Source organism: Vitis vinifera, chromosome 12, assembly GCF_030704535.1.
Source record: "Vitis vinifera cultivar Pinot Noir 40024 chromosome 12, ASM3070453v1".
Taxonomy (NCBI): Eukaryota; Viridiplantae; Streptophyta; class Magnoliopsida; order Vitales; family Vitaceae; genus Vitis; species Vitis vinifera.
Genome location: NC_081816.1, coordinates 14,669,999 through 14,697,119, shown reverse-complemented (window position 1 = coordinate 14,697,119; position 27,121 = coordinate 14,669,999). Strand labels below are relative to the sequence as shown.

At 29.4% G+C, this 27,121-nt stretch overlaps 2 protein-coding genes across 2 annotated transcripts; both read left to right on the top strand.

Annotated features, from left to right (window-relative positions):
* The first annotated feature begins 2,103 nt into the window (after positions 1 to 2,103).
* On the top strand, positions 2,104 to 3,276 carry LOC132254727 (disease resistance protein RGA2-like). Its single transcript, XM_059740934.1, has one exon. It carries the CDS (start codon positions 2,104 to 2,106, stop codon positions 3,274 to 3,276), a length of 1,173 nt encoding a protein of 390 aa, XP_059596917.1.
* A 1,774-nt stretch (positions 3,277 to 5,050) lies between these two features.
* LOC104880965 (diacylglycerol kinase 1) lies at positions 5,051 to 26,451 on the top strand. The gene is made up of 11 exons (XM_059741342.1): positions 5,051 to 5,309; positions 5,386 to 5,490; positions 6,125 to 6,253; positions 6,348 to 6,430; positions 8,926 to 9,022; positions 15,436 to 15,484; positions 23,892 to 23,943; positions 24,543 to 24,617; positions 25,547 to 25,634; positions 25,773 to 25,889; positions 26,136 to 26,451. The coding sequence occupies exons 1-11, from the start codon at positions 5,229 to 5,231 to the stop codon at positions 26,331 to 26,333; spliced, it is 1,074 nt and encodes a 357-aa protein (XP_059597325.1). The 5' UTR covers positions 5,051 to 5,228; the 3' UTR covers positions 26,334 to 26,451.
* Positions 26,452 to 27,121: the final 670 nt, after the last annotated feature.

The following is a 27,121-nucleotide window of genomic DNA, read 5'->3' as shown; positions in this document are numbered from 1 at the left end:
TAAAATATCTAAAAAGAAAGAAAATATCTACATAAAAGAGTCTAATTGTCAATTGATTTGGATGACACGACAAGTAAATGAGCATTTTTGGAAATAATTGAATGACTCATTAAAAAAATGTATGCATTTCAAATTATTTTTAAATAGACGAAGATAATACTAATTTAAAATATTTGAGATTCTTTTTTCTATATATTTTTATATTAGTGAATCAAATTCCACTTTTCCCTCAAATAAATTGCAATTATTATTTGAATAAATTTTTGTTGTTGGATATTCACTATAGAAATGTGTATATATTTTTTTTAAATTACATTTTTTCCCCATAAATAATATCAATTAGAAAGAAAATAAGTTCGTTGTAACAAATGTTTAAAAAATTTACACTTAAACAAAATGTGTGAGTTAAAACAATGATTTCCTTAAATATTGAAAAAATAATATGATTTAATAAATAAATTTTCTTGTTTTAACAATCAAATCTTCAACTTTAGAATGTCTAGATCAGCACAAAATTCTTCAAATTTCTCATTCATCACTCCATTCTCAAACCCTCCTTTGATATTCTCCATTCAACTTTGGTATGGAAAAAAACAATTAAAATGGAAATAAATTCCCGGAATCATCACCAATCGGACTTCCATGTAATTTGGAGCATCAAACAAGTAAGCATCCATAATACTATTTTTGGTATATTTTGGTGGGTCACAATAAATTTGAAAGCTTAATAAATGAAAATTCAAATTCTTACATTATAATGTTTCTAGAGAAAAAAAAAATCAAAAAAAAAATAATAAAATAAAATAATAATAATAATAATAATAATAATAATAATAAAATATCTAAAAAAAAGGGAAATATCTACATGAAGGAGTCTAGTTGTCAATTGATTTGGATAACATGACAAGTAAATGAGCATTTTTGGGAATAATTGAATAACTCATTAAAAAGTACTCATATGTTTTAAATTATTTTTAAATAGATGAAGATAATATTAATTTAAAATATTTGAGGTTCTTTTTTTCTATATATTTTCATATTAGTGAATCAAATCTCACTTTTCCCTAAAATAAATAACAATTATTATTTGAATAAATTTTTGTTGTTGGATATTCACTATAGAAATGTGTTTTTTTTTTCAAATTATATTTTTCCCCATAAATAATATCAATTAGAAAGAAGATAAGTTCGTTTTAATAAATGTTTAAAAAATTTACACTTAAACATGTGAGTTAAAACAATGATTTCCTTACATATTGAAAAAATAATATGATTTAATAAATAAATTTTCTTATTTTAACAATTAAATCTTCAACTTTGGAATGTCTTGATCACAAAATTCTTCAAATTTCTCATTCATCACTTCATTCTCAAACCTTCCTCTTTGATATTCTCCACTCAACTTTGGCATGTTTTTCATTTTTCAAACTATGGTTGATAGGTGAGTTAAATAGTATTTTAAATTTTTTGTCACGTTTAGCAAAAAAAAAAAGAAATATCTTAATTGGTATATAAATACTATTTTTGGTATATTTTGGTGGGTCACAATAAATTTGAAAGCTTAATAAACGAAATTTGTAAGGAGTATAATAAAGTGAGAAACATAGGATTGCATCCATAATACTATTTTCATTTATATTTTATAGAAATATTGGACAAAATATTTTCACTTACATTTGTTAATTTTTTTTGTTTTTTTTGTTTATAAGTTGAAATACCAATAAAATAGTTTACATTTTACATTTTCTATAATTTTGTAAACTTCAAATACAATATATATATATATAAATACTATTTTCAATTAGAATTGACATAAATTATGAAAAAGAACAATTAAAATGGAAATAAATTCCGAGAATCATCACCAATGGGAATTCCATGTAGTTTGGAGTGTCAAACAAGTAAGCATCGGCATAAACCTCTTTCTTTTGCTTTAATTTCCTTCCTTTTTCTTTTTCTTTCTTTCTTTAAATGGCCTACTTTGGATTCTTGTCCGTTTCGTTAGACCACAAGAAATTCTCTTCATTTGTATAAGAAAAGCCTTATGCCGATGTAAGCAAATATTAATTGTGAGAGTTGGGAGATTAGGTTTTTACAGCCAAAATGTCAGCAGATATTCTTCAGTTTTTGAAGAACAAATTCATGGATGAATTGGAAGAAGCAGAGGAGGAACACCCTCCAGCTCATGACATCCCCCTCCATTCTTATTTTCTACAAATTCGAGAGCTTCTGGAAACTAAAAGCCTCACGCCGTCGACAGGAATGAAGGATTGTCTTTACGACCTCAGCATTGCATTGACCGACTGCATCCTCTTCCTGGAGAAGCGCAAAATGAAAATCAACAAGGATTCCTCACAAGGGCAAGGGCAAGGGCAAGGGCAAGGGCAAAGGCAAGGCCACTACTCTCTGCCTGAGCTGTGGTTTCTGTGCAAAACAAAAAGGAAGCTGATTCACATCAAGAAAAAGTTGCGTGTTGCTACAAGCCACCCAGTAGTACCAGAGCATACTTCCTTTTCTGCCGTCACGGATGTAGCCACAACTTCTTCTTCTTCTGGCTCTTTATCATTTGATGGACCAGAGATAGACGATCTCTATTCATTTCGAGACCAAGTCGAAAATATAGCAAATTTGGTTGTGGGTAGAAGAGATTTGGATGAAAAAGGATTTAGTAAGGAAATTGGAATTGTGGGGATTGGGGGTTGCGGTAAGACCCTTGTGGCCCGAATGGTTTTCGACAACAGCGATGACGTCGATTCTTACGATTGCGAATCCAGAATTTGGATCAACTTACAAGCGATACAGAAAGGAGAAGTAGATTTTAAGAAGATTCTCAAGGCTATGCTGAAGCAGTGTGATGGTGGGCAAAGAGATAGTGTGGAGGTGGAGGAGGAGGAGCTATTGGAGGCCCTCTGCAAAGCATTGTGGAGTAAGAGTTATTTATTAGTGTTTGATGGAATTTGGGATATCAACCTGGACTGGTACTTCAGGTTAAAGGAGAGACTCCAGTGGTGTAGCAAATCAAATCAGAGTAGACTCATCATCATTACAACCAGACTCCATGGTGTGGCTAAGAGGATGGTTGGGCCCAATAATTTATATCGTATGCAGCCCTTTTCCAATCTGGTTATTTGGGGCCATATTACGTACAGGGTTCCAACGAAGCATCCCATTGTGGTGAAAATGAAGGATGAAATGATATACCATTCTCATGGTCTCCCGTTAGCTGCAACAACGTTCTTCACTATTATGCGGAACCAAACCTATGGAGGGGAGTAAGTTTCTATGCTTTCAGCTTGATTTTATATACCACCTTTCTAATTTAATATTTTTTATGATGGTCACATGATTTTTAAGTGGGTTGCTATTTTCATATTTTCACATTTTTCATATACTAATCACATGTATATCATAATCACATTGTTGGTATATATATATATATATATATTTACCTATTATAATCAAAATATATATTTAAGATTTTTTGAGATTTAAATAAGAACTTGTTTATAGTATAATGTATTGATTAATACTCGAGATTTTATATATAAATAAGCAATCAATTACCAAATAAAGTATTAGAGGAATGGGTTAAATTATGTGTAATGATGCAATTATCTCATTAATGGAGTTTGTTCTTTGATTTTTGAGAATTTATTGAAGCCTGTGGGTTTTATATATATATATATATATATATATTATTTTTTTAACTTTTGTTCAGATTTTATGGAGACTATAAAATTTAAATAGGAAAAAATTTATAAGATTGTGGGCAAGTATTTCGAATTTTTTCATGTAGAAAATGGAGTAAGAGGATATGAATGAGGAAGCTAAGAAGGAGATTGACACTTTCCTTAACCAGTTTTTTTTTTTTTTTAAATTTTATTTTATTAATCAATGATTTATATTGAATGTTAAAATCCAATTATTTATATTAAAATATAGAATTTTCCTTCATTGGCATTCACAATGACTACATATATTTTTAGTTAATTATGAACATTATTATTCTTGAAGATGACTTCTAGTGTATGGGTTTACAAAAGAAGTAATTAAAAAAGGTAGAGAAATAAAGTTAAATAGAATAAATTTTGATTGATAAATAATATTTATTAATTTTTTTATTTTCTTTTTATTTTCTTTTTATTTGTAGTGAAATATTAAGAAAAAGAAAACTTAATCATGAGAAAAAATGTTTTGTTTTTAATTTAAATAAAGATAATTTTAAGGAAAAATAACTGATTTTTAATTTAGATAGCATAATATATATATATATGACTAATTAAGTCCTTATTTTATATTAGTATTATTTTAATTCTTTTTTTTTTTTTTTTGCCATTCACGTGCCTATCATGGTTTTCTTTTAAAAAGATTATCCTTATTTTATTTTAAACTTCTTTTTTTTAAAATAAAAAAAAAAAATTCTAAGTGTTTTGAATGGAAAATCATATTCACACGGCAAAAAGCACTCTTGCCTAATTTTTTAATCTCTACATGTTTTTTTTTTCTTTCATATTTCTTTTACTTTTTTTTGATAGGTTTTTATACTTTTGTAACTTCCTTTTTTTCATTTCTTAGAAATGTTAAAATAACTATTTTGATACATTTTTTTTCAGTATTTATCTATAATGTTTTTTTTTTTTTTTTATAAAAATTATCTTTTAAAATTTTTTATTTCATTTTTCCTAAAATTTCTAAGAATTGTGTTTACATACATAACAAAAAGAATTTTTGCCTCTTTTGTTGAATTTTGTTTTGAATTACTTCAATTTATAAATAATATTTTAAAAGATTGAATTTGAAAATTTACCAATTTATAGTTTTGAATTGTGATTTTATAAATATATAATTTATATTTTATTAAATTAAAAATATTTTATTTTAGAAATTTAAAATATATATAAAAAAATTAAAATCAATAATATTTATTTTTTTCATAGTTTATATAAAGGTATTAAGATTTGAATTTTATATTAAAAATGGAAGATATATATGGCGTATTATTTAATAAATTTAAAAGATGTTAGATTGTTTTAGTTATATTATAAGAATTTTTGATAATCCTTAAGATAAGTGAGGGATTCTTATGTTTCTTTAAATCATCTACTCGGGCATTCAACCATACTCATGGCTTTCCAATTCCTATTTTCATATACTAAACGTGTATTAACTGTAGCAGTTGGGATGACATAGATGAGTTACTAGACGAACACGAACTAGTATATTATGTAATGATCAACCCCAAAGACGATGCCAATCAGGGGAACGATTTGCTCCTATCTCTTCGTAGCATCTTCTGGGGCACATATTGGGTTAGATTTTAAAGCACCCTCAAGATTGATTCAGAGGATTTGTTTTAGTGCTGCTTTGAATAACTTTACTTTTCAGGTTGGTGACATTTCAGAGGTTGTTCCTCAATTGCCATTACATCACATTCAAGAGGCTTTCGGATTGAGAAGTGATTCTGAGGTTGTAGACAGAATGAGGATGGTGGTAAGTTGAGTAGTTGTGATCTTTAAGATTTAATCTTGTCTCAAATTTCAATTATAAGGCTTCCTTTGTACCCTCAAAACGCACCTGGGAATTGTGACTCAATTGGGCCCAATTTGGGCTTCGGCTCTTAAGAATTCTAAGGGCGCGTCATTCAAACTCTAGTAATAGTAGGAAAAAAATAAAACAAATTGTTAAGCTCAAACTCAAACATAATTTTATTTCATCCGACCCATACCTTATTAATTATTTCAAATATTCACAGAAAACTAAAATCATAAATCACTCTTAATTACTTAAATTATCTTCTATTCAAATTTTTAATCCACTTAAAATATAAAGTTGCTTATGTTAATTTAAAAAATTACAAAAAAAATAATTATTAATTAGCATAGAAAATTAATTTTTGTATGAATCATCATTATTCAAGTTTGTCAATAATTATAAAAATAGAGATATAATTAAAATGACATAAGTGATATAAGTGAATATGACACGAGTGAAATTAAAAATGGAGAATTCTCTCAAATTCAATAATTATTTATTCTAATAAAATATTAAACAAATTCATTAATTATTATATTAAAATCTTTTTTCTTTTATTTATCATAATTACTATATATATATGCTTCACCAGGTTTTTGGTGGCGATGCTACAACCAATCGGGTTTTACGAGCAGTTTGTGATATGGAACTCCATCCGACACCGCCAATTGGTTTGATGCCTTTGGGAACACAAGTTAACATTTCAATTTCTCTTGGATGGGTAATACAAGAATTATCATCTTTTCATATAAGTTGATAGCTTCATCCTATTTATATTACATAAAGAGATAACGCATAAGTTAACTACTTGACAGGGAAATCAAATTTCTGATACAGATGCTAGGCTTGTAGTTTACTTGACTAAATTAAGGGATGCTGAAGAGATATTGATAGACAGGTAATAAAGTTTGAATGTTACTAACAGAATGCATAATATATATAAGCCTTACCAATTGCCTCACTATAGTTCTGTACCTTTGAGCTTCAATGTGATCAACAGTTAACAAATAGCATTACTCCCTTGGCTGAGCATTTGGTACATATTCAAATTTATATTATGGGATAGAACCAATCTATTCCCCTAATTATGATTCAATTTTTCTTAATCCACCACTCATGGTCTCAGAAAAGAAAAAAAAAAGATTAAAAAAAGCCTTCCATGGGTTACTATTATGTAAAAAAATTTGCCTTCTTAATTCCTTCCATTTTGGTTGGTGACATGCTCCATATGCTGGCCTAAAGGGATTACTATTTAAACCTTGACGGGCCAGTTGCTTGATCTTCAATAACATCTATCTATCTCCTCATTCATGTGGTTAGATATCTGCTACATTAACCTAATTTTAGTTGGTTCTAAGCTTGGAAAATTATAGTTCTTTGCACTTGAGCCACAATTAATCTGTTAGTCTATTGAATTATTAGCTAGAAATGGAAGTTTAGCTTGTAACTTAATTTCAAGTCCTAATTAATTGCAAGTTAGGATCAAATAAACCTTTTAAAGTCAATAAAATAATTAATATTTCTTCTTGAACAAAACCTTAGGCAATCTGCTTCATTTATATATAATCGTTTGTTTCTGACTAAATAATTCCTTATTAAGCATCCTTCAAATTTGAGCACCATTTTGGTGCAACTTTTGGGCTACCCAAAAGCTCTTTTTGATTCTTGAAGTGCTCTATAGTGTTCTCTATTGCACTTATAAAACTCCAAAACATTTTGAAGTACAAGATTTTGGGATTGAAATGTTCTTTCTAGTGGGATACTTTTGTGGAAGTCTTTTTAATGAGATAGGTTTCAAAATTTTTTTATATTAAATAGTACTCTCTTTTGATTTTTTTTATATTAAATAATACTCTCTTGTTTAGATAGATTACTTCACTAAAAGTTACTAAAATTTATAGTTTAATACATTATGAATGCTTTTGCATTAATATGAAATTGTGGATCTGTCTAGAAATTTCTTGACTAAAGAGCATTAAAATCATGTGAAGAGTGGGCTAATTTTCCAGTTTTTTTTTTCACTTAATGCAACTTACAAAGCATATTGGCTTTCTTTTAATTAACTCAAACACTGATCTAGTACTAACTAGAACCATCTTAAAGGAAATCGATCTGAACTCTTTATCATCTTGATCAAATTCTATCAAGTTTATCTTTTATCTCTCTTTGATACACACTTTAATAAACATGTGTGAATCAAATCCTTACTCCCTGTCATAACTTCCGTTGTGCACCACACTCCTAAAATATCATTGTTACCTTTGTGCATCACAATCTTGTCATGTGCCATAATCCCATCATGTGCTATGTACTTAAATCATTTAAACACTTCATCATTGCTACCTTTTAGGATGTAATAAGTGTACAAGAGAAGCTATGGTTATCTTGGATAACGAAACCACATTTCTTGTATCACATTTTGATGAGAGAACAAATTGACTCTACTTTCAACTATAATTCTTTCTATACTCTACTTATGTGTGTTATTCCCTTTGTCTCTTCTAGAATTCTCAATTTGAGCTTTGATACCAATTTGTCATACTAGTGAAAGCTTTAGTGCTAATATATTAGTGTTAGAATACAAAGATAAAATAAACAACACACAACGGAATACAAGGTTTTAACATAGTTTAAAAGCCATGCCTATATCTACTAATAAGAGAAATCATTCTACTATATTATAGGAAATATTACAAAAGGTAGAAAAATATATACCAATATTAAGCCCTAAAAAATCTTATATTTCTTTGTTCTTTATATCCACATCTTGAATCTTGAACCTTCATTTCACTAGGTGTTTTCTTATTATCCTCATATCTCTATCTAGCATGTAGGCAAACCCATTTCATCCTATTACTTTTTCCCCCATATGACCTAGAATATTTATAAAGACATTCCTAGTAATTTTCCTTATTCTATATATATATATATAGATGTGGAATCTTGAACCTTCATTTCACTAGGTGTTTTCTTATTATTCCTCATATCTCTATCTAGCATGTAGACAAACCCATTTCATCCTATTACTTTTTCCCCCATATGACCTAGAATATTTATAAAGACATTCCTAGTAATTTTCCTTATTCTATATATATATATATATATATATCAACATAGGAAATCTTCTATATAATATTCTTCATAGAAATGAGTATATATTAATTAGAAATTTGAGTTACATTCCACCACCGACTAAGGTATACATTTCATAATAGAAGATTACCATTATTACACATTCTTAAATAATTGGTATTTGATTAGTTTGAGTACTTTGTTTTATGGTAATTAAGAATTCACATTCTTGTTCTAATTCTTGTTGGAAGTTTCCAAGAGCCAAATTTAAATGATTTTATTGTATGTTACTTATTGCTAATATAGTTGAATTTATTCCAGTTGGAATTTTGTAGTGAGGACATCAATTCCAAATTGTCTTGAGATACCGAATACTCTTCATGTTCGACATGTTTCCGAAGACAACTTATTGCACATGGTAATGTTTTGTCATATAGCATTTTTTAAATTTACAAAAGAATAAATATGTTGCTTGCAAATTGAGAACTTTTCTTTTGCACAAATAATTAATGTTTTAGTTTTCTACGATGCATATGCTTTGGGATCATTATCATTTTTGTAGTTGTATCAATATTTTCTAGTAAATTTATTAACTTATAGCATAAAATTTGTAACTATAATCAAAGTAAAAAGCCAAGCAAAAATATGCTTGGACCATCAATCAATGGAGTTAAAGTAACATTAAAAGGTTTAATATATATAAATAGATATAGCTAATATAAAAATCAATTAGCACAATGGACTTACTAAATATTCATACTTTTATGAATATGTCAAAAATTTAATCATGAGTACCAAGGTACTTCAATTCCACTTCTTCATTATGCATTTTTTTAAGAAAATGATATCTTTTTGTCAATGTTTTTGTTTTGATCATAGAATATCATATTTTTTACCAATGTAGATGCTAATTTATGGTCCATGTGGATCTTAATTGGTTTTTCTTATAGCATGTTAAGCTCTTTTATTAAAATTTTGTCAAATTACCTAACAAACACATTGATTGATGTCAAATATTGTAGGGACAACAAAGTAGAAATCAAATTATGTCTGATATTTGCATCAATTGTACTCTCCAATCACTCAATTTTGTGCTACCTTGCATATGCTCAACTTTCTTACATTTTTTCTCTATTTTTTAATGGTTTGCAACTATTTTGAGTGAGTAAGTGCATGTAAAGGAGCTTAGTCAAAGTATAAAAATGGAGTGAGAAGAGTACAAGTACATGAAATAGAGGAAAGAATGCACAAAGCCGTTTTCCATTTTGGGCCAATGACCCATGGTGCACAAAATTGCAACCTCCCCATTGCTTATTGCCACTTTGGGTGCCATAATTGGTCCTACGAGCCATGCTTCCTAAAGGTGGTGTCCTCTTTGTTAAAAAAAATTGTTTATGCTTGGACACACTTTTTTAGCATTTTTCTCCTAGCCTTTAGATCTTTGGGCTTAAGATGCCTCAACATGTCTCTACGTTAGGACAACCTTGGAATGGTATAAATATCCCATTTTGCAATTGTAGAGGGGTTGGTCTTCTCCTTCGGAAGGCCTCTTTGATATATTTCTAGGGTTTAGATTTCTTCATGTTTTAGTTTAGATTAATGTAGTCCCCCTTTTGATGTAATCTTGCTTTGGATGTTTTCCTCTATCTCTCGCTTCTGTGCTTGGATAAATTTTGATAAAAATCAAGTATTTTATATTTTTATTCTCTTTGTGTAGAGCACATGGTCATGAGGATATTTAGTAACAATATTATCTTGAAAATATCTATCAAATACTATTCCATACTCTTGACCCTTACTACTTTAAGCCATACAAAGCTTTTTTTACAATTCAAAACTTTATTTTTGTTTCCTTTTACGTTATAAGCCATGATTTGTTTCATATATAATTTTTCTTCATGATATCCATTTTAAAAAATTGATTTTGATCACATTTTAAATAAAATTTCCTTGTATTTTAATCTATTAAAGAAATTATAACTTATGGTTTCTATAGATGGTAACTAAATAAAATTACAACATCATGATCAAGGATTAAAATATCAGAAATTATGAAAATCTCAATTTTTAAATTTTACGAAAATATTAGGAAATATAAAAAATATTGAACAAGAATTTGGAAAAAAAAAGACAAAAATTTATGAAAATTACATAAATATGAAAAAAAAAACTCAAAAATGGTAAAATAGATAATAATAATACACATGGTATCAGAGCTTATTCTAGGTTATTGGTGTGCTTGGTAAAAACTTTGAGTGCCACCTATCCTTATTTTAAGTTTTTTTGTGGTGTTTTGATTCCTCGGGTTTCATTGTTGATTTCGTTTTTAGTTGGTTCATCTCCATTTATCACTACTATTATGTTTGAAATATTGGACCATACTCCCGCTATCAGTTCTATTAGGGCAACATTAAAAGCACTACTAAGCCAAACCATGAGGGAACTATAGAACTTCCAAGCTGCTTAGCACCTTATTGAAAAGAAATATCTTCAATAGTCTTAGTTGGTAAGGAAAACCGAGTCATTTGATTGGCATAGGACTAAAGCTTGGATATCCAAACTTTTAGAGCTGGAATGAAGAGGATTCCATATCATGTCTTGGTTATGGAATTCAATGTCCCTTAAAATTAGTGGAACATGTTTTTTACAACAACTAGGGAGGTTTACAAAGTCATTCGACAAACCTATTCAAAGGTTTGAGATTGTACTCAAATTTTTTAAATCAAGGTGAACTTTCAACTATAAAACAAGGAACCAGATTTGTAATTAAATTTGCCAATATTATGAAGAATTTGTGATAGAAAATTGACTGCTACCATAACATTCAAAATTAAATGTAGTGAAGATGCAATAGTGCAAAAAAAATATTATAGAAAGAGAATGAATTTTTGAATTTCTTGTTAGGCTCAATGTGGAGTTTGACCAAGGGCAAGTCTAAGTTTTGGGAAAAGAGGAGCCTCCATCCATGAATGAAATCATCTCCATCATTCGTGCTAAAGAAAATAAGAGAAGTGTGATGCTCAAACTGTCTTTTATTCATGGTTCTACAAAGCCACTCAAATTCAACCCAAATCTTGTTAGAGAAACTAGACCTTCTAATGAGTTGGTAAAAAATCTCAATCGTGAAGGACTTTGGTGTACTTACTACTAGAAGCCCCAACACACCAAAGAGAAATGTTGGAAACCTAATGGAAAACCTTAAAACTTGAATTGGAATGTGGGAAATAGAGCATGGAAGAAACATAATCAAGAAATTATGGCAAATTGTGAAGAAAGCCCTCGAGAAAAACATAGTTTCAACAATGAAGAATTTAGAAAACTAAACAAAGAAGAGATAGAAAGGTTAAGATATTTTTTGGTACTTTGAATAAACAATCAAGTATGTGTTCTTTGACAGAAACAAGTTTTCTATTTGTCATACTTTTAAGGGCCTTAGATTTGTTCTTCATTGGCTCTTGGGTCATTCGAAGACATAGACCACATGACCTACTCTTCTCTTAATACCACAAAGCTCGATTTAAACCAATTCTCAAACAACAATGAATTGGCATCATTCTGCTAACACTAGTCTAGAAACTATTGTTATAAAACCATTGCAAGTTTACTTAAGGAGAAAAATAACCACCATTAAACCCACACATAGTCAAGAGTCTAAACCAAGGCTAGACAATAGTTTTATCTCTCCTAGTACTTCAAATGTTGACAATGATCTTGATTTACCCATTCCGTTTAGGAACATTTTCTATCATTATTTATGTCATTTAATAACTTCTCCCAATCCCACAAAAATCCTCACTCATTTGTACAGCAAAACCACTCCACAAAACCTTTTTGAGGCACTTAATAATGAGAATTAGAGACAAGTCATGTGGGTAAGATAGAGGCCTTACAGAAAAATAGAACATGGGAAATAATAGAGATGTCTAAGAGGAAGAAACCATTTGGGTGTAAATGAGTATATCGAATCAAGTATAACTAAAAAGATATAAGTCTAGGTTAGTAGCGAAAGGCTAACACAAACCTAAGGGGTTGATTACCAAGCAACCTTTTCTTTCATAGCTATTATGAATATCGTAAGGGTGTTATTATCATTGGTGACTAATCTTAGTTGGAGCTTACAAAAATTTGATGTAAAACAAAAATGAATTTTTGCATGAGGACTTAGAAGAAGAGATCTATATGGAAATTTCTCCAGGATTTTACAAAACTCTTGGTAGAACCAATGCGTGAAAATTAAAGAAAACCTCATATGAATTAAAACAATCTCTAAGAACATGATTTATGAGATTTTCTAATGTGATGTTGGCAATGAAATACAAAGTCAAGGTGACCATACTTTGTTTATTAAGCATTGGACTTCAAAGGGACTGATAACTTTGTTCGTATCTATGGATGATATTATTATGATTGGTAATGATCCTAGAGAAAGGGAGGCTCTTTGACAGTATTTAACTAGAGAATTTGAGATTAAAGAACTTGTTAGATTGAAGTATTTCCTAAGAATCAATGTGGCTCATTCCAAGAAGGGTATCTTTGTTTCATAAAAGAAATATGTGATTGATATTCTTAAAAAAAAAAACCAAGAAACTTGGATGTAAGCTAGTGGACAACCCCATAGAACCAAACCATAAATTAGTAGAGGCCTTGGAGGATGGGATTGTAAATCATGGCATGCACTAATGACAAATGTGCAGACTTATTTACTTAGCACATACTAGACCAAAAGTTACATATGTTGTGAGCATTTTTAGTTTATGCACAATCCCAAAGACACTCATCTTCAAGCAATCTATCGGATCATATACTATGTTAAGGAATTTTTGGTAAAAGGTTGTTATTCAAACAAGCTATGGAGTTATGCTTGAAAGCCTACACTAATCCAAATTATGTTGGATTAATTTTAAATAGAAGATCAACCTTAGAGTACTATACTTTTCTTGGGGATATCTTGTTACTTAGAAAAGTAAAAAAAAACTAGTGGTTACAAAATCAAGTGTCAAGGTGGAGTTTCGAGTAATGACTCATGGAATTTGTGAATTGTTATGGCTTAAGATTATTTTAAATGATCCTAAAATCAAGTAGAGATACCCTATGAGATTCTACTGTGATAATAAGTCTGCATTCAACATCACTCATAATTAGGTACAATATGATCAAATAAAACATATGGAAGGAGATTGACATTTCATAAAGAAATAAGCTAGATAGTGGTTTTATTTGGACTCCATATATTGAGACATGTGACCAAATTATAGATGTTGTAACTAAAGATTAGCTAATACCAAATTATAGACATGTGTTTGAAGTTTAGGTCCTATAATTTAGGATTTTTCTCATTTTAGGACTCTTCTTGTACAACTATAAATTAGTTAGGAATTTTTCTCCTTTTAGGACTCCTCTTGTATAATTATAAATTAGTTAGAACTTTTTTCCTTAAAACCCCTTTATGTACAATAGTAAATTAGTTAGTAAGAGATTTGAATTACCATGTATGTAAGGAATTTCTAACTTTTTTTGAAGAGGTTTCCATTCTCTCCTATGCATCCTTAATGGCCTCACATGTTTCTTGAGTAAGGATTAAATTGTCATTTATTGCCAAAATTTTAGATGAAATATCAGCTCTCTGTGGCAATGCAAAAAATTTCACAATTTTATTTTCGACTATTGAATTTTGCCACTTTTTTCAGTTTTTTTTTTTTTTTTTTTTTAAAGTTTAGATTAATTGTTGATCAATTGGTGATTTTTTTATCATATGTCACCACATCAATAACACCTCTAAAATATAAAATCTCTCTTGTATGAATTGATTTATATACTTCAAACTCTAGTACTCACTATGACTTTAATGTAGTTGTTCATGCATACTTTTAGAGGAATCAATTCTACTATCATTTAAGTTTGCCCAAATATTAACTTATTAGGATTTAGGGTTATTGACATGGAAATTCCTACAGAAAAGTAGATTGGGAAAACGTTGTAGAGCATAACAAAACTACATTAGAATATTACAACTTTAGAGAAGTGGCCCAATTAACTGTGGAGATAGATCTCAGAATCTATAAGGTACACAAAATAAAACCTTAGTTAGCAATAATGAAATGCTAACATAGTTAATCAATATATTGGAGCTATATATAGAAATTCTTTAGAGACCATATTGTCATGCCAATAATTAGGTGTGACCTAACCAAGTTACTTCTACCAAGGTTCTTCTTTGCTACACTCCAATGCACGACAAAACTATCTAATATTTTCCATTCTACCATATTTAGCTTACCTCAACAATTGATAAGATTTTATGAACTTTTCTAAAATACTACTTTTAAGATTAATAAAATTTTATTTTAATAGATGAAACACATATTTCAATGGGTGAAAACATTTTTATACTCTTTTTTATTTGCTATGGTACCTTTACTATAAAATATATCATATTAGTTGTGAGGGTTTAAACTTGCTCCACCTTTTTTCTCCAAATAAGTCTAGATATTGCAAGTTATGTATATGGGAGAGAGATTGTGATCTATATCATATAAGTTAAAAATGTATAGTTCACATTTTCTTTACTAGCTTCATCGTAGAATTTTCTTTTATTGGTAAATTTTTTTTTTCCTTTCTCTTTTTTCCTAGTGGGACTCCAACCTATAATCATTTAACTTTGCTAAGTGAGTAACTCTCCTTAAACATCCATAAGCTTTAATTTCTTCTAAAGCAATCTTAAATTTAGAATAATCATTTATTAATAAATATGTCATTATTTGAATTAATACTTGAAGTGGATAAGATCGCTTAACTTATTAATTTGTACTTCTTATGATGATATTTTACCAGGGAGGTGACAAAGATCTTTGTGGAAGATTTTGGAACTATCTTATAATAGGTAATGGGTTTAATTTTCTTGTACTTTTTCTTTTCATGAATATTGTGCAATTCATTATAATATAAATGTTGTTAGGAAACATAAGTTGAAAGAAATTTAATAGTCTTGATATGATAAAACTACCAAAAGAGGGACAGGAGAGGGAAAGAGGTAGGTAGTCCATGAATTAATCCTAAGTTCAAACTTTATTACCCCACTACACATGTGCTCGAAAACATAGGTTTAACTATTGAGCCCACTCTGGCTCAGCATAGCAACTTAATTGGTGTAAAACACCATGAGTGTTGCCTTGACCGTAGATAATCCACTAAATATGAAAATATGGTATATAGATTTACTTAGTTGAATAAATACACTCCTTAGGATCTTAGATGGACAACACCTTTTTCTATCTTCCACGTTCTCAATGTAGTACTCTTTTGTACTTTTAGTGAATCATTTGAAGCCTTTATCATGGTTGAAACAATTAGAGCTTAGACCTTTGTTAACATCAGGAGTACTTTCAAGATTGCATTGAAAAGTGTCGAGATATGGAGTTTCAAGATTTGTAGATGACAATTTCTCTCTTTGGATTATCTTAACTTTTTTCTTCAAAACAAGTCAATACTCAAAAAACCCTAAACCCTAGATATGAAGAGTTAATTTCAAATTTTTATATATCTTAAAAATCAAGGTTTTGGAATTCAAAATGAAATTTGAAACTTCAAAAAATAACAAACTATTTGAACATGAAGAGGCGTTTAAACACCCTTCTTATGTTGTTGAACTTCTACTTAGTGCATTCTCCAATTTCACAAGTTTCAAGCTATTTTCAATTGCTTTTTCAACACTTTTGCATATAATTTCCATACCAAAAATGCATCCTTACCTCGAATTTGATGACTTTTTACCTTCCTAAACTCAATTCTATAGTAGCTCAAAGTTTTTTTAGTTGTTAAGACCTAAGAATAAATGCATCTTAATTAATAAGAAATGGAAGAAACTAGTCAATATAAAACTAATACATCAATAATATCCTCCTTTAATAATTTTGTGACAAAATAAATAATTATAATGAGGCTCCCCATAGTCTCATAAAAACCTTACTAAATCCAAAACAAGTTCTAATCTAAACTAGTTATTATGCTTGCATGTCTCTTTATAATCTATATACTTAAATAATATACAAGTAAAAAGCATAGAATGGCCAAAAATAGAATAAATAAAAATACATAAATACAATCAATGAACTCAAATAACATTTTTACAACCTTTTACTCCTTTTTTTTTTTTCACAAAAATGAAAAATAGAAAAAAAAATGCATGATTAGGCACATAAGGAAAATAACCAAGGAAAGGTCTATAACATGCCTGTGTAAATTGGAGCAATATCCAATATACAACCTAACATGAATCAGAGAGTAAACAAAGTAACAAAAGATAATCCAAAATACATATTGAGAAAACAAAGGCTATGCTTAGTTAAGAAAAACACCCAAAAGGTGGGGTGGGGGGGTGAATTGGGTTTTTAAAATCTTTTCAATCACAACAAATTCAAATACAATATAAGCAAAATAAAGAGATAGAGTTTAGAGTTATAGTGGTTCGGCATTTCCTTGCCTACGTCCACTCTCCTCAATCTCCTAACCGAGTGAGGGTTCCACTAACTTGAAGCTTCAACCAAGCTTCCAATCTTCTTACACTTGGATTCCGACTCCAATGGGTTCTTACACAATCTCTTCAAAATTCAAACCTCTTGAAGGCTTAGACACTCAGATTTTTACAAGAAATGATCCCTCAACCTAGCTTAAGGATAGCTCAAATACAAGACAAAGCTCGGATGACACACAAGAGTGCACTAAAGGATATGCAAGTGGTGATTTAATGTACTATGAAAGAAATGAGAGCTTTTTGATCAAGAACAGATAGGTAGGCTATTGAATGCAAGTGTTCTCTTATCAATAAATGAAGTGAAGCTCTCAATTTATAGGTTTCTTAGCCCGGGAGTCAAAAACAACAAAAGGTAACCTCGTTCGGTCGAGCTAGGGGTGACCGGTTCACTAGCCGTTGGAACATTTAATGCATGACAGGTTACCGTTGCCTCGATCAGACATCAACCGGATCTTGACCGGTAAGAGAATCCCCTCGATCGGGAAAAGAAGGCTATTGGGAGAGAGAGAAACTTTTTGGCCTCCCTCGACCGGTCTTCGATCGGACGAGCACAACCGGTCGACCAGTTCCTTAATCGGTTGAGCCGGTTGGCCATAATCTTGACCCATTGAGCCTTTTTGGCCTCGAAAACCTATTTTTTTAATTCCTTTCTTTTCTAACACTTAGTCAAGGTCTTTAGGTGAATTATTAAGCCAATTATAAAACATTTTGCCTAAGGTACATTAGTTAAAAACTCAGGTTTTAATGAAATCGAAGTTTTAAAGAATAAACCGAGTTTTCTAAGTTGCATGAAACGTATGAAAATCCTAAGTGCACTCATGCATTCATCTTGCATTAGTTTCCTATGATCACAAGTCTTCCAAGTGTCTCGATCTTGTATCCATTTGGTCATTTGATGAATTTTCGAGTTTATGCCTGAGATTCTTAACCATTAAACAAATTAGTCACTTAATCATGGTTTGTTATCATCAAAACCCGATTAGGAGAACCCTTGGGCTAACACATATAGAAACTCTCTTTCTCTCAACCTAATACATTAAGAAATTTAGAGATCCATGTTAGGAAGAGGAAAAACATGGGTACTCACTCCTCTGATCACAATGAAGTTCAAAATAAGTCCTAAAAAATTCCTTATTTTCACGAGGAGGTTTAAATAATTTCTTAAATTCCTAAAAATCAAGATTCAAAACTTTTGAACACTTTTGGAATATCTAAACACTAACAAGGATCAAAATTTTCTATCCAAGAAATTTCTTAATACTCATAGATTTATAATTTTTTAGAAAATTAGCCCTATATATATATATATATATATATATATATATATATATATATATATATATATATATCTTGACAACAAAGGCATGATAAACTATGAGCAGAATCAAAACAATTTTGATTTCAAGAAGACAAAAGATTATCTATATTTAAAAAAGTAAATAAAACATTAGTGAAAAAACTAAAACTTTCATTTTCAAGAGATGGAACTATTAAACACATGAAATTCTCATTTCATCTCTCCTTACTATTTCAACCACTTAATTTAAAGCCCTAAAGTAGAACTCATTTAATTTAAATTTCATCTAGTCAGATGTTTATTTAACATTACTTAATTTCTTTCACATAGATATACATACATATCATGTGATTTTAGAATTTCCCCAAAATTTTAATCTCTGCTCTTAATAATTTCTAATTTCTGTAAAGGCCACAAGTTATAAGCATTAATCACAAACATTCATTACACCTTTACCATAAATTTTAAGGGTTTTTCAACTTTTGCAAGTGATAGCTTTCAAGCTTAGAATAATGAAACTAAATTTAGAATTTGCTAAAAGTAGATTTTTCACTCCCAAAATTATTTTAATATTTTTAAAATCACAAATGAATGAATTAAACATGATGAACACTCTAAGAACCCATAAATTAAGTTGAAGAAATAACCTAGTTTGATTCCTTCTGAAAACTAGGAAGAAATAGATTCTCATAACTTTAAAACTTTAGGAACCACTTAAATCACATTATGAAGTATTCAAAAAAATATTTACTCTCTAGATCAATTATAATGTTTCTAATCATGGACGGAGATAATAAATTCAAGTCCATCTACCCTAAATTCCATGAAATGCCGAAATTTTTTAAGAAAACAATAACTTAGAGTATTTTAGATCTTCTAAGGAATATGAGTCTAGATCTTAGAACCCTAAAAAAATTTCTCCCTTAAATTCAAAAGCCTAAAATCTAAAAGAGATACAATCTTAATCTAGGATACTAATCCCTATGGATTTCCTAAGGTTCTCAAATCTAAGAGCATCTAAGGGATAAGACACTCCATAAAGAAAATTACTTCAACTAAGCATCAGGTCCTAATCTCATAAATTGATAAGCTCCCCCTAAATCTTACACCTAGACTCAATAAAAACTAACTAAAAACAAATTTTGAAATTAAAAATAAAATAAATAAAATAAAAAAAGACAAAAAGACTTAAGAACTCCTAAAATTGCATATTATAGGGATAAATGATGAAACATTAAAACTAAACCCTAGGCTATCAAAAAAATATGATAACTAAGAGGAAGCTCCCAAAGATTTCCTAGAGGATGAAATAGTAAGAGAATTTGAAGAAATGGACTTAGAACTCACTAGACCTAAACCTTGAGGAGTAATTAAGTCATCTTTCTTGATCCAAATTTATCTAGTCTTATGATTAATGCTATATTAACCTTTCCCAGGCATAAATTGAGATTTACTCTCCCTTTTAATATTCAAGATTTGATTGCTGAAGGAGTTTGACTCACTCATTAGCCCATTGACATGTGTTTAGAAGTTTTTGAAGAAACAACCATAGCACTTATTGCCAACATGTCTAGATCTATTGCAACTTTGTCTTTTTTGAGGTTGATTCCCTAGAAGAGTAACTTTCTTTATCTTTCATAAAAGAAGTCTTTCATTCATAGGAATTTTAGACTTGGTTATGTAACCTAGGTCTCTTTTATCTCCAAAGCCCTAATGTTTTTATGTCATTTCATTTAAGATCTTAGAGTTAGAGTGGAAGATTTTATTTTGACTTCCTAATTTATTTTTCCAACCATGTCAATTTAAGATTAACGACTTATTATTTTCAAGAACAATGTGAAATTTAAATGCAAGGAACTTAATTTTACTAAGAAGATTTTGATGTTCACTTATTACTTCCTTGATATTGCCATCCATGTCAACTTTTTTATATTCATAGGAATTTAATTTTTCTTTCAAATCAATTCTCTCAAATTCAAGACGTTCAATGAGAGTGATCATTTATTCAAGATCTTCTATAATTTCATATTCTCAATCTTTAGTTCATAATTCTCATAATACAATGTATTGTATGCCTCTTGGAGGTTATCAAAATCTAATTTTTCCTCACCACTTGATTCATGGGACTATCAATTTTAGAGGATGTGGGAAGTGAGACACTAGCAACAAGATTGTCGTTATCTGCACTTTCAGTTGATCCCATGGGCTCATTATCATTAAATTCAGAATCACTTTAAGTGACTTGCAATGTTTTCTTTTTTCTTTTGTTTTTTTAGGTGTAGGGCAACTAAATCAAAGTGTCATTTACCCTTATAGTTGAAACACTCAACTTGAGACAATTTTACTAACTCCTTTTTTTTTTTTTTTTTTTTTTTTATAGAAAGATTTCTTTCTTTTTTTTAGCCATATTTTGTGTTCTTATTTTGTATTTTCATAAAAAAATTTAAATTTTTTAAAAAAGGTTGAAATTTTTTATTGAGTGAGAACATGTTCACTCTCATCATTATAAACATTCTTTTCTTTTGAGGAGGCCTTAAAAGCTACACCTTTAGATCTCCTAGGGGATGGTAGAGTCATCTCATAGGTTTAAAGAGAAGTTGCAAATTCATTTATCAAGTCATATATTTACTTTGCTTTACTGTAGAAACTTTAGTCTAAATCTCTTTGGGAGAAATCTCAAGATTTTCCTAACCAATTTGGACCCAAAAATCTCAAAATTAATAATATCATTGAGTTCAATGTAGAACTCAAAGAAGGCCTCATCATCTTTCATCTTAATGTTTTCAAACTTAGCAGTCAACATTCAAAGTTTAGACAACTTCATAATGGAAGTGTTCTTATGACTTATTGCTAAGGTATAACAAGCCTCTTTAACACATTTGCAAGTGTCAAGGACTAATCTCATTGAAAATATAATAAAAGGCTTTGACATTCACCTTACTCTCTTTATTATCCAATTTATCCTCCTCTTACTTGGGTTTTAATTCAAAAGGATTACAATATTTTATTGGGGTAACAACGAAACTCAATTGTGTTCCATACAAGTTCTTCTAGTATTTTCTAGACGAACTCCATTTTAGCTTTCTAGTGAGGGTAGTTATGCTCACAAAAAAAGTGGAGGACAATTAATTTAAGTACCCTCTCTTCACAGACCAAGACCTGTAAGAATTGTTCAAAACTTGATTTTTAAAACCAACTTACTTTAATACCACTTGAAAAATGAATTTTGTAGTCTTAATATGATAAAACGATTTTTGGAGATAATGGTGTGAAAAGGTAGTCCTTGAATTAATCCTAAGCTCAAACTTTATTACCAATTTTTAGTTTGTCCTTTTTTATTAATTATTCAATGAGAGCTTATCAATCCCATGGATAGATGATAAATAAAATCAATCACCCAAAATCACATGGATGTAACATATAAAAACCACCTACCTACTATGACCATAATTTTCATGCTCACATGCCTTTAGGATCACCCAAGGGAATACATTGTCTCAAACTTATAAGATACCATGGTGTCTATCTTGAGAATACTTGTTGTCATCTATCTTAGAGTGTGTTTGGTTGTGATTTTAGGAAACATTTTTAACTTTTTTAATACTTTGAATGATAAAAAATTCAAGTGTTAGAAAGGTTAGAAACGTATCCTAGAATCACTATCAAATGGGCTCTTGATCAACAATAACCTAATCCACCTAAGGGTCTCACACATAGGTCAAAACCACTAAGCGCCTTAACACTAACTCAATATTCTCTCAAGGTTGAGAACTCATATAGCATAGTAACTTGGTGAAGTCATGACTACTTGAAACTCAATGTCATTATTCACCATAGGTCATGTCCAATGTGTAACCATACATACTAGTGCAATCACCATGGGAAACCTCATCCCAATGACCAAGACAAGTCATCCTTCCAATTAGTAGGTGGTGTTTTACAACCTCAAATGAATTTCCTAAGTCCATGAAACAGTTGTGAACCACTTATCTACTTGCAAGTAGCCCATTCATGACTTGGAATTTTCTATGCAACTCCTAATGTACCCAAGTCATATATAATGCAAGTGATATTAGGCCTGAATGTTTAACACGATTACTGCACAAACAAGATAGCAAATAGGAGACCAGAATCATCTTTAAATAATAATAAAATTTATTTATTATTATATCATGTCATGATTTTTAAAGGCTTTATCCTAACAAGATGGATGCAAATATTCCATTGTGATTAAAGTCCCCTATGAAGAAATATGTCATCGACCCCCTTAAAAAGAGATAAGAATGTTGTACTACCATAAAGCTATTGATACCTCAATTAATATAGAGATAGTGATGATTTCCCTATTGATACCAAACATACTAGAGGCTTTTAAGCAAAGTTTATCGATATGTTGTATAGTTGGCTCACATAGTGCTTATACTTGTAAGGGGTTAGCCAATTTATATATGCACATGGGAGGAGATCTATGGATGACATATACTTGATTGTGAATGGAAAAATCAACTAATTATAAAGAATAATGAGAGATTACATATGCACATATGTGTGTATAAATACATACACTTGAAGTCAACTCTAAGGAAAAATCTCTTGCTTATTAAATATGATGATTTATAAGGGAATTTTGTACATTTGTAGAAATAGAATGGTGGAGTTGTTATTAATAAAGACAATTTTGGATATGGTACTTATGTTGAGAGAGACTAAGTAGCTTAGAAGAGAAAGTTATTTGGTTTCCCCTAATCCCAAGGTAGCTTTTATAAATAAAAACACTCATGAAGCATGTAAGATATTTTGTTTGAGATTTTTTTTTTTTTTTTGTGGTGAAAGGGCTTTTCAACTAAATTTTTTTTTTATAAAATTTTTGTGGTTATAAGTTTGTCTTGCTCAAAATCTAATCTAGAATGATTGAAATAAACATATATATACTAATAAATTATGAACTCATCTAGAAAAAGTCAAAATTTGATTTAATTTGATTTTCATTTTTTTCACATTAGAATCAACTTGTTGGTGTCTTGGTTAAAAATGCAAGTAGTTCTAATTTTTCATACTACACTTGAGAAGCTAGCTATGCATGTTTATAGTTCATTTTATATAGGTGGTCAAATTTATGTGATTATTCTACTTGAATTTTCTCATTGTTAAGTCATCACATTTCATCATCTATAGTACATACTTTGGTTTTCAATTTTAAACAAGTGCAAAATATGATTTTAGTGATGAACAATTCACGTTGAGTCTTCTACATGGGATGAGTGTTTATATTCAAGTAATAATTTATCACCCTTACCTTTATCCAAATAAATTTAGGAATATTTTAACTTTTGGGCACAATGAGAGTACAAATGATATTTAGTTCCTTGTGCATTAGATCACATACAATAAGAATAAGATGATTGTTTATACCATATGCCTTAACTATATGATATTATATCTTTCTTATATTTGCATTAGGGTTGGATGCTCAAGAATTGTTTGGTGCTTCTCACTTTAAATCTTGGCCAAGGTAACTTTTTTAGGCATAATTTCTATCATTGTGATATTATTATATTACTATTTTTAATTAATTCTCTATGCTTTATAATAATTTTTCCGATTTAGTGTAATAATCAAGGGGTAGATGTTTACTATTTGGAATGCTTTGTGATACATTATTAACTTGCTAATTAATTTGGATGGAATGATAGTAAAAGGTAAGAACGTTTTTATTTTCTATAAAGACCATACCACAGCTTGAACTTCTAAAGTTAGTGGAAAATGAACTAAAAACATGTGAATCAATGATCGTATGTGTTGCCAACAATTATTTTATCATTAATATAGACTACCACTATAAATATTAGTAAGATTTAAATATATAATACAATACCCTTGAATTTTGTGAGTTCAACTAAAACTTGAGATGAATGGGTACGATTGATTTCTATAAATTTGTTTAAGCTATAAGGTGACTTATTAAGAGTGTTCAAGCATTTCTAATTGGTTATGGTATGGATCATATATTTTTCCCATAATTATATTTAAAAGTGTAGACCTTACTTACTATATTAATATTATTTTTTATTATTTGAAAAAAGCATGAAAGGAATAACTTCATTGATGCAGGAACATTGCTCTACCTATAAGTGTTAAAATCAAGGATCACCAACATCAATGGAAGAAATTAAACTTACCTCAAAGGTAAATTAATGACATTATTTTCTACCATTTTTGTCATGAGGTTGACATACATTGTAACTTCCATCTTTGTGTCACCCCATCTTAGGATTGGTGTCACATGCATATGTGCCTCTAAAATATAAGATGAGACTGAAAAATTATCTAGAATAAATAATGAAGATGTGATGAGTATCCATGAATCTCTGCCTTATTTCTACCATGAAAATGAAGAAACATCTTACAATATTGGAAAATAGAAAAAGGATATTGCAAGGAAAAAGAAATGAGTTTAGCATTTTTTTAAGAATAGGCATTAGTCAAACCTTTCATCTAGAGTTGGTTTTCTTTAAAATTTGAATTTGAAGAATGTAAAATGTTCAAAGAATAAGTAAATGTTAATGAATATTAGATAAAATAGTGAAGCTTAATGAAGATTTGGGAACAATTATTAGAGATTAGCTAAAATACTAAAGTTGGGTGAGGATAAGGAAGGTCAAAGTAATTTATAGAAAAGCAAGACCTATAATTTTTTAATTCATCAATAAAATTTTAAATCAAAAACTAAAATGGATTGTGACCATCCTTAGAAAATCCAAACAACAAGGTTGATCCCTTTGTGGATCATTTTTCATGCTAAATAATAAAAGCAAATGATGAAATGATTTTCAAATGTTTTTTGTTATTTACTAATTCTTCAATACATTAATACTAGATAGCCTCCTTAACATGAATAACAAATATATTTTCAGCTTTATATCTTTTTCATTTAAAAAGAACGGTCATTGAAAATGTCATCCTCCTTGACATGACCATACAAAATTTAATTACATTATATCATGCAATGCTATTTTTTCGGACTTCCACTTTTTGTAATTGATCTATTGTTAGCATTTAGTTCTCAATTGAATGAACATCAATAATATTTCTAATTACTTTTTTCGTATTTATAGCATAAGGTCAATTGTTTGTCTTAACATGCCTAGCTTCCCTGGTGGACTAGACCCTTGGGGCAAACCAAATTTTAGGAGAAAAAAAGAGGTGAGCTTTTGAAAGTCTTGTTTTACATTAAAAGAAATGAATAATGGAAACATTTTTTTTTCAGTTTCATTCAAGCTAACTTTATCTTTCTTAATTTAATTGTTTTATTGAAAATTCTAATGGGGTTGTAATTTGCAGAGAAACTTTACATCATCTTTTGTAGATGATGAACTTCTTGAGATAATTGGATTTAGAGATTCATGGCATGGGGAAATTTTTCTTCCTTTGAATGACCATGGGACTCGTCTTGCACAGGTTAGTTCTATGCATGTATATTTTTTTTTAATCAAACCAGGCCTAAAACATGTCTAAAATTGATCATATAATTTTTGTTACAACTATATGTTATAATATTAATAAGTATTTAAAGTTTTAGTTTTAATATATAATAGTGGTAGTGATGATGAAACTAATATGTTAATAAGATGCATCTTCAAATATCAAGTATAGACTAACTTCTGTTTTTTCTTCTTCCTCTTCTTTGTTTACTTCTCAATTCAGGCACACCAAATTCGCTTTGAGCTTCACAAAGGGGTAGCTAAGCATATTGACATGAATTTTGATGGGACAAGATGGAAACAACCTACCCCTATTGGTGATGACAACTTCCTGATTGAAATCTCTTATTCATGTAAAACCAAAATGCTTGCAACTTCAGCTTCAAAATGCAAACACAAATCTAAGTCCTACTCCAATTAAATCTTTTCAACAGGGTTGAAATCTTCAGTGAGGTTTTCATGCTAAACCTTTATATGAGGATAACATGATAAAAACTTTATATGTATATATATAAAGCCAAAAATATTTGATGGGTGGATATTGATGAAATTATATTTCATTTAAATTTATAAAATATAAACACTTTTAGGTTTCCTTATATAAACTTCTTTGTTATGGTATTGATTTATAAATGTCGATTATACAACCTTATGATGGATATTTTAATGATTTCATAAAAATCAAAGCAAGCACCACATGAGAGAAACTCTGATAGTCAAGATGAAGCTACTATTGTACCAATTTATAGAAATGCCAACTTCACAACCATATGATTGAAAAAGTAAACTATAAGAAATCTTGAATATGAGAGAATTCTACATAACCAAGAAGTTCTTCACATAACCATTTGTCATTGACTTTGACTTTGGATATTTGATTTCATTTATCACATACCTAAAGCACTTACTAACTTTGAAAACCCATTTCACAACATTAGTTTTATGTTCTTTTGTAATATCAATCACTTTTCATTAGCCATTTTGACAGGGTTTTATATCAAATTGTAGATTTGGCTACAAAGTTCAAGTTTTTATTTATGAATTTTATGCATCTAATTTGGTAGGTTATCAATTGTTGGGATAGAGCCCTTAGAAGTATGACATGATGTATTTATGAGTTTTTAGATTCACTTTACTATCTCACTTTGACATTATGGTTTATTTTAGCATTCAAGACTACATTATTTGTAATATACATGACTTAGGTGC

Bases quoted from the DNA above. Each gene is read 5' to 3' on its own strand.
- LOC132254727 (XM_059740934.1), top strand. From the start codon at position 2,104: ATGTCAGCAGATATTCTTCAGTTTTTGAAGAACAAATTCATGGATGAA.
- LOC104880965 (XM_059741342.1), top strand. From the start codon at position 5,229: ATGATCAACCCCAAAGACGATGCCAATCAGGGGAACGATTTGCTCCTA. The intron at 15,485-23,891 runs GTAATGGGTTTA...TATTTGCATTAG, and splicing joins TTGGAACTATCTTATAATAG to GGTTGGATGCTCAAGAATTG. The intron at 25,890-26,135 runs GTTAGTTCTATG...TTCTCAATTCAG, and splicing joins ATGGGACTCGTCTTGCACAG to GCACACCAAATTCGCTTTGA.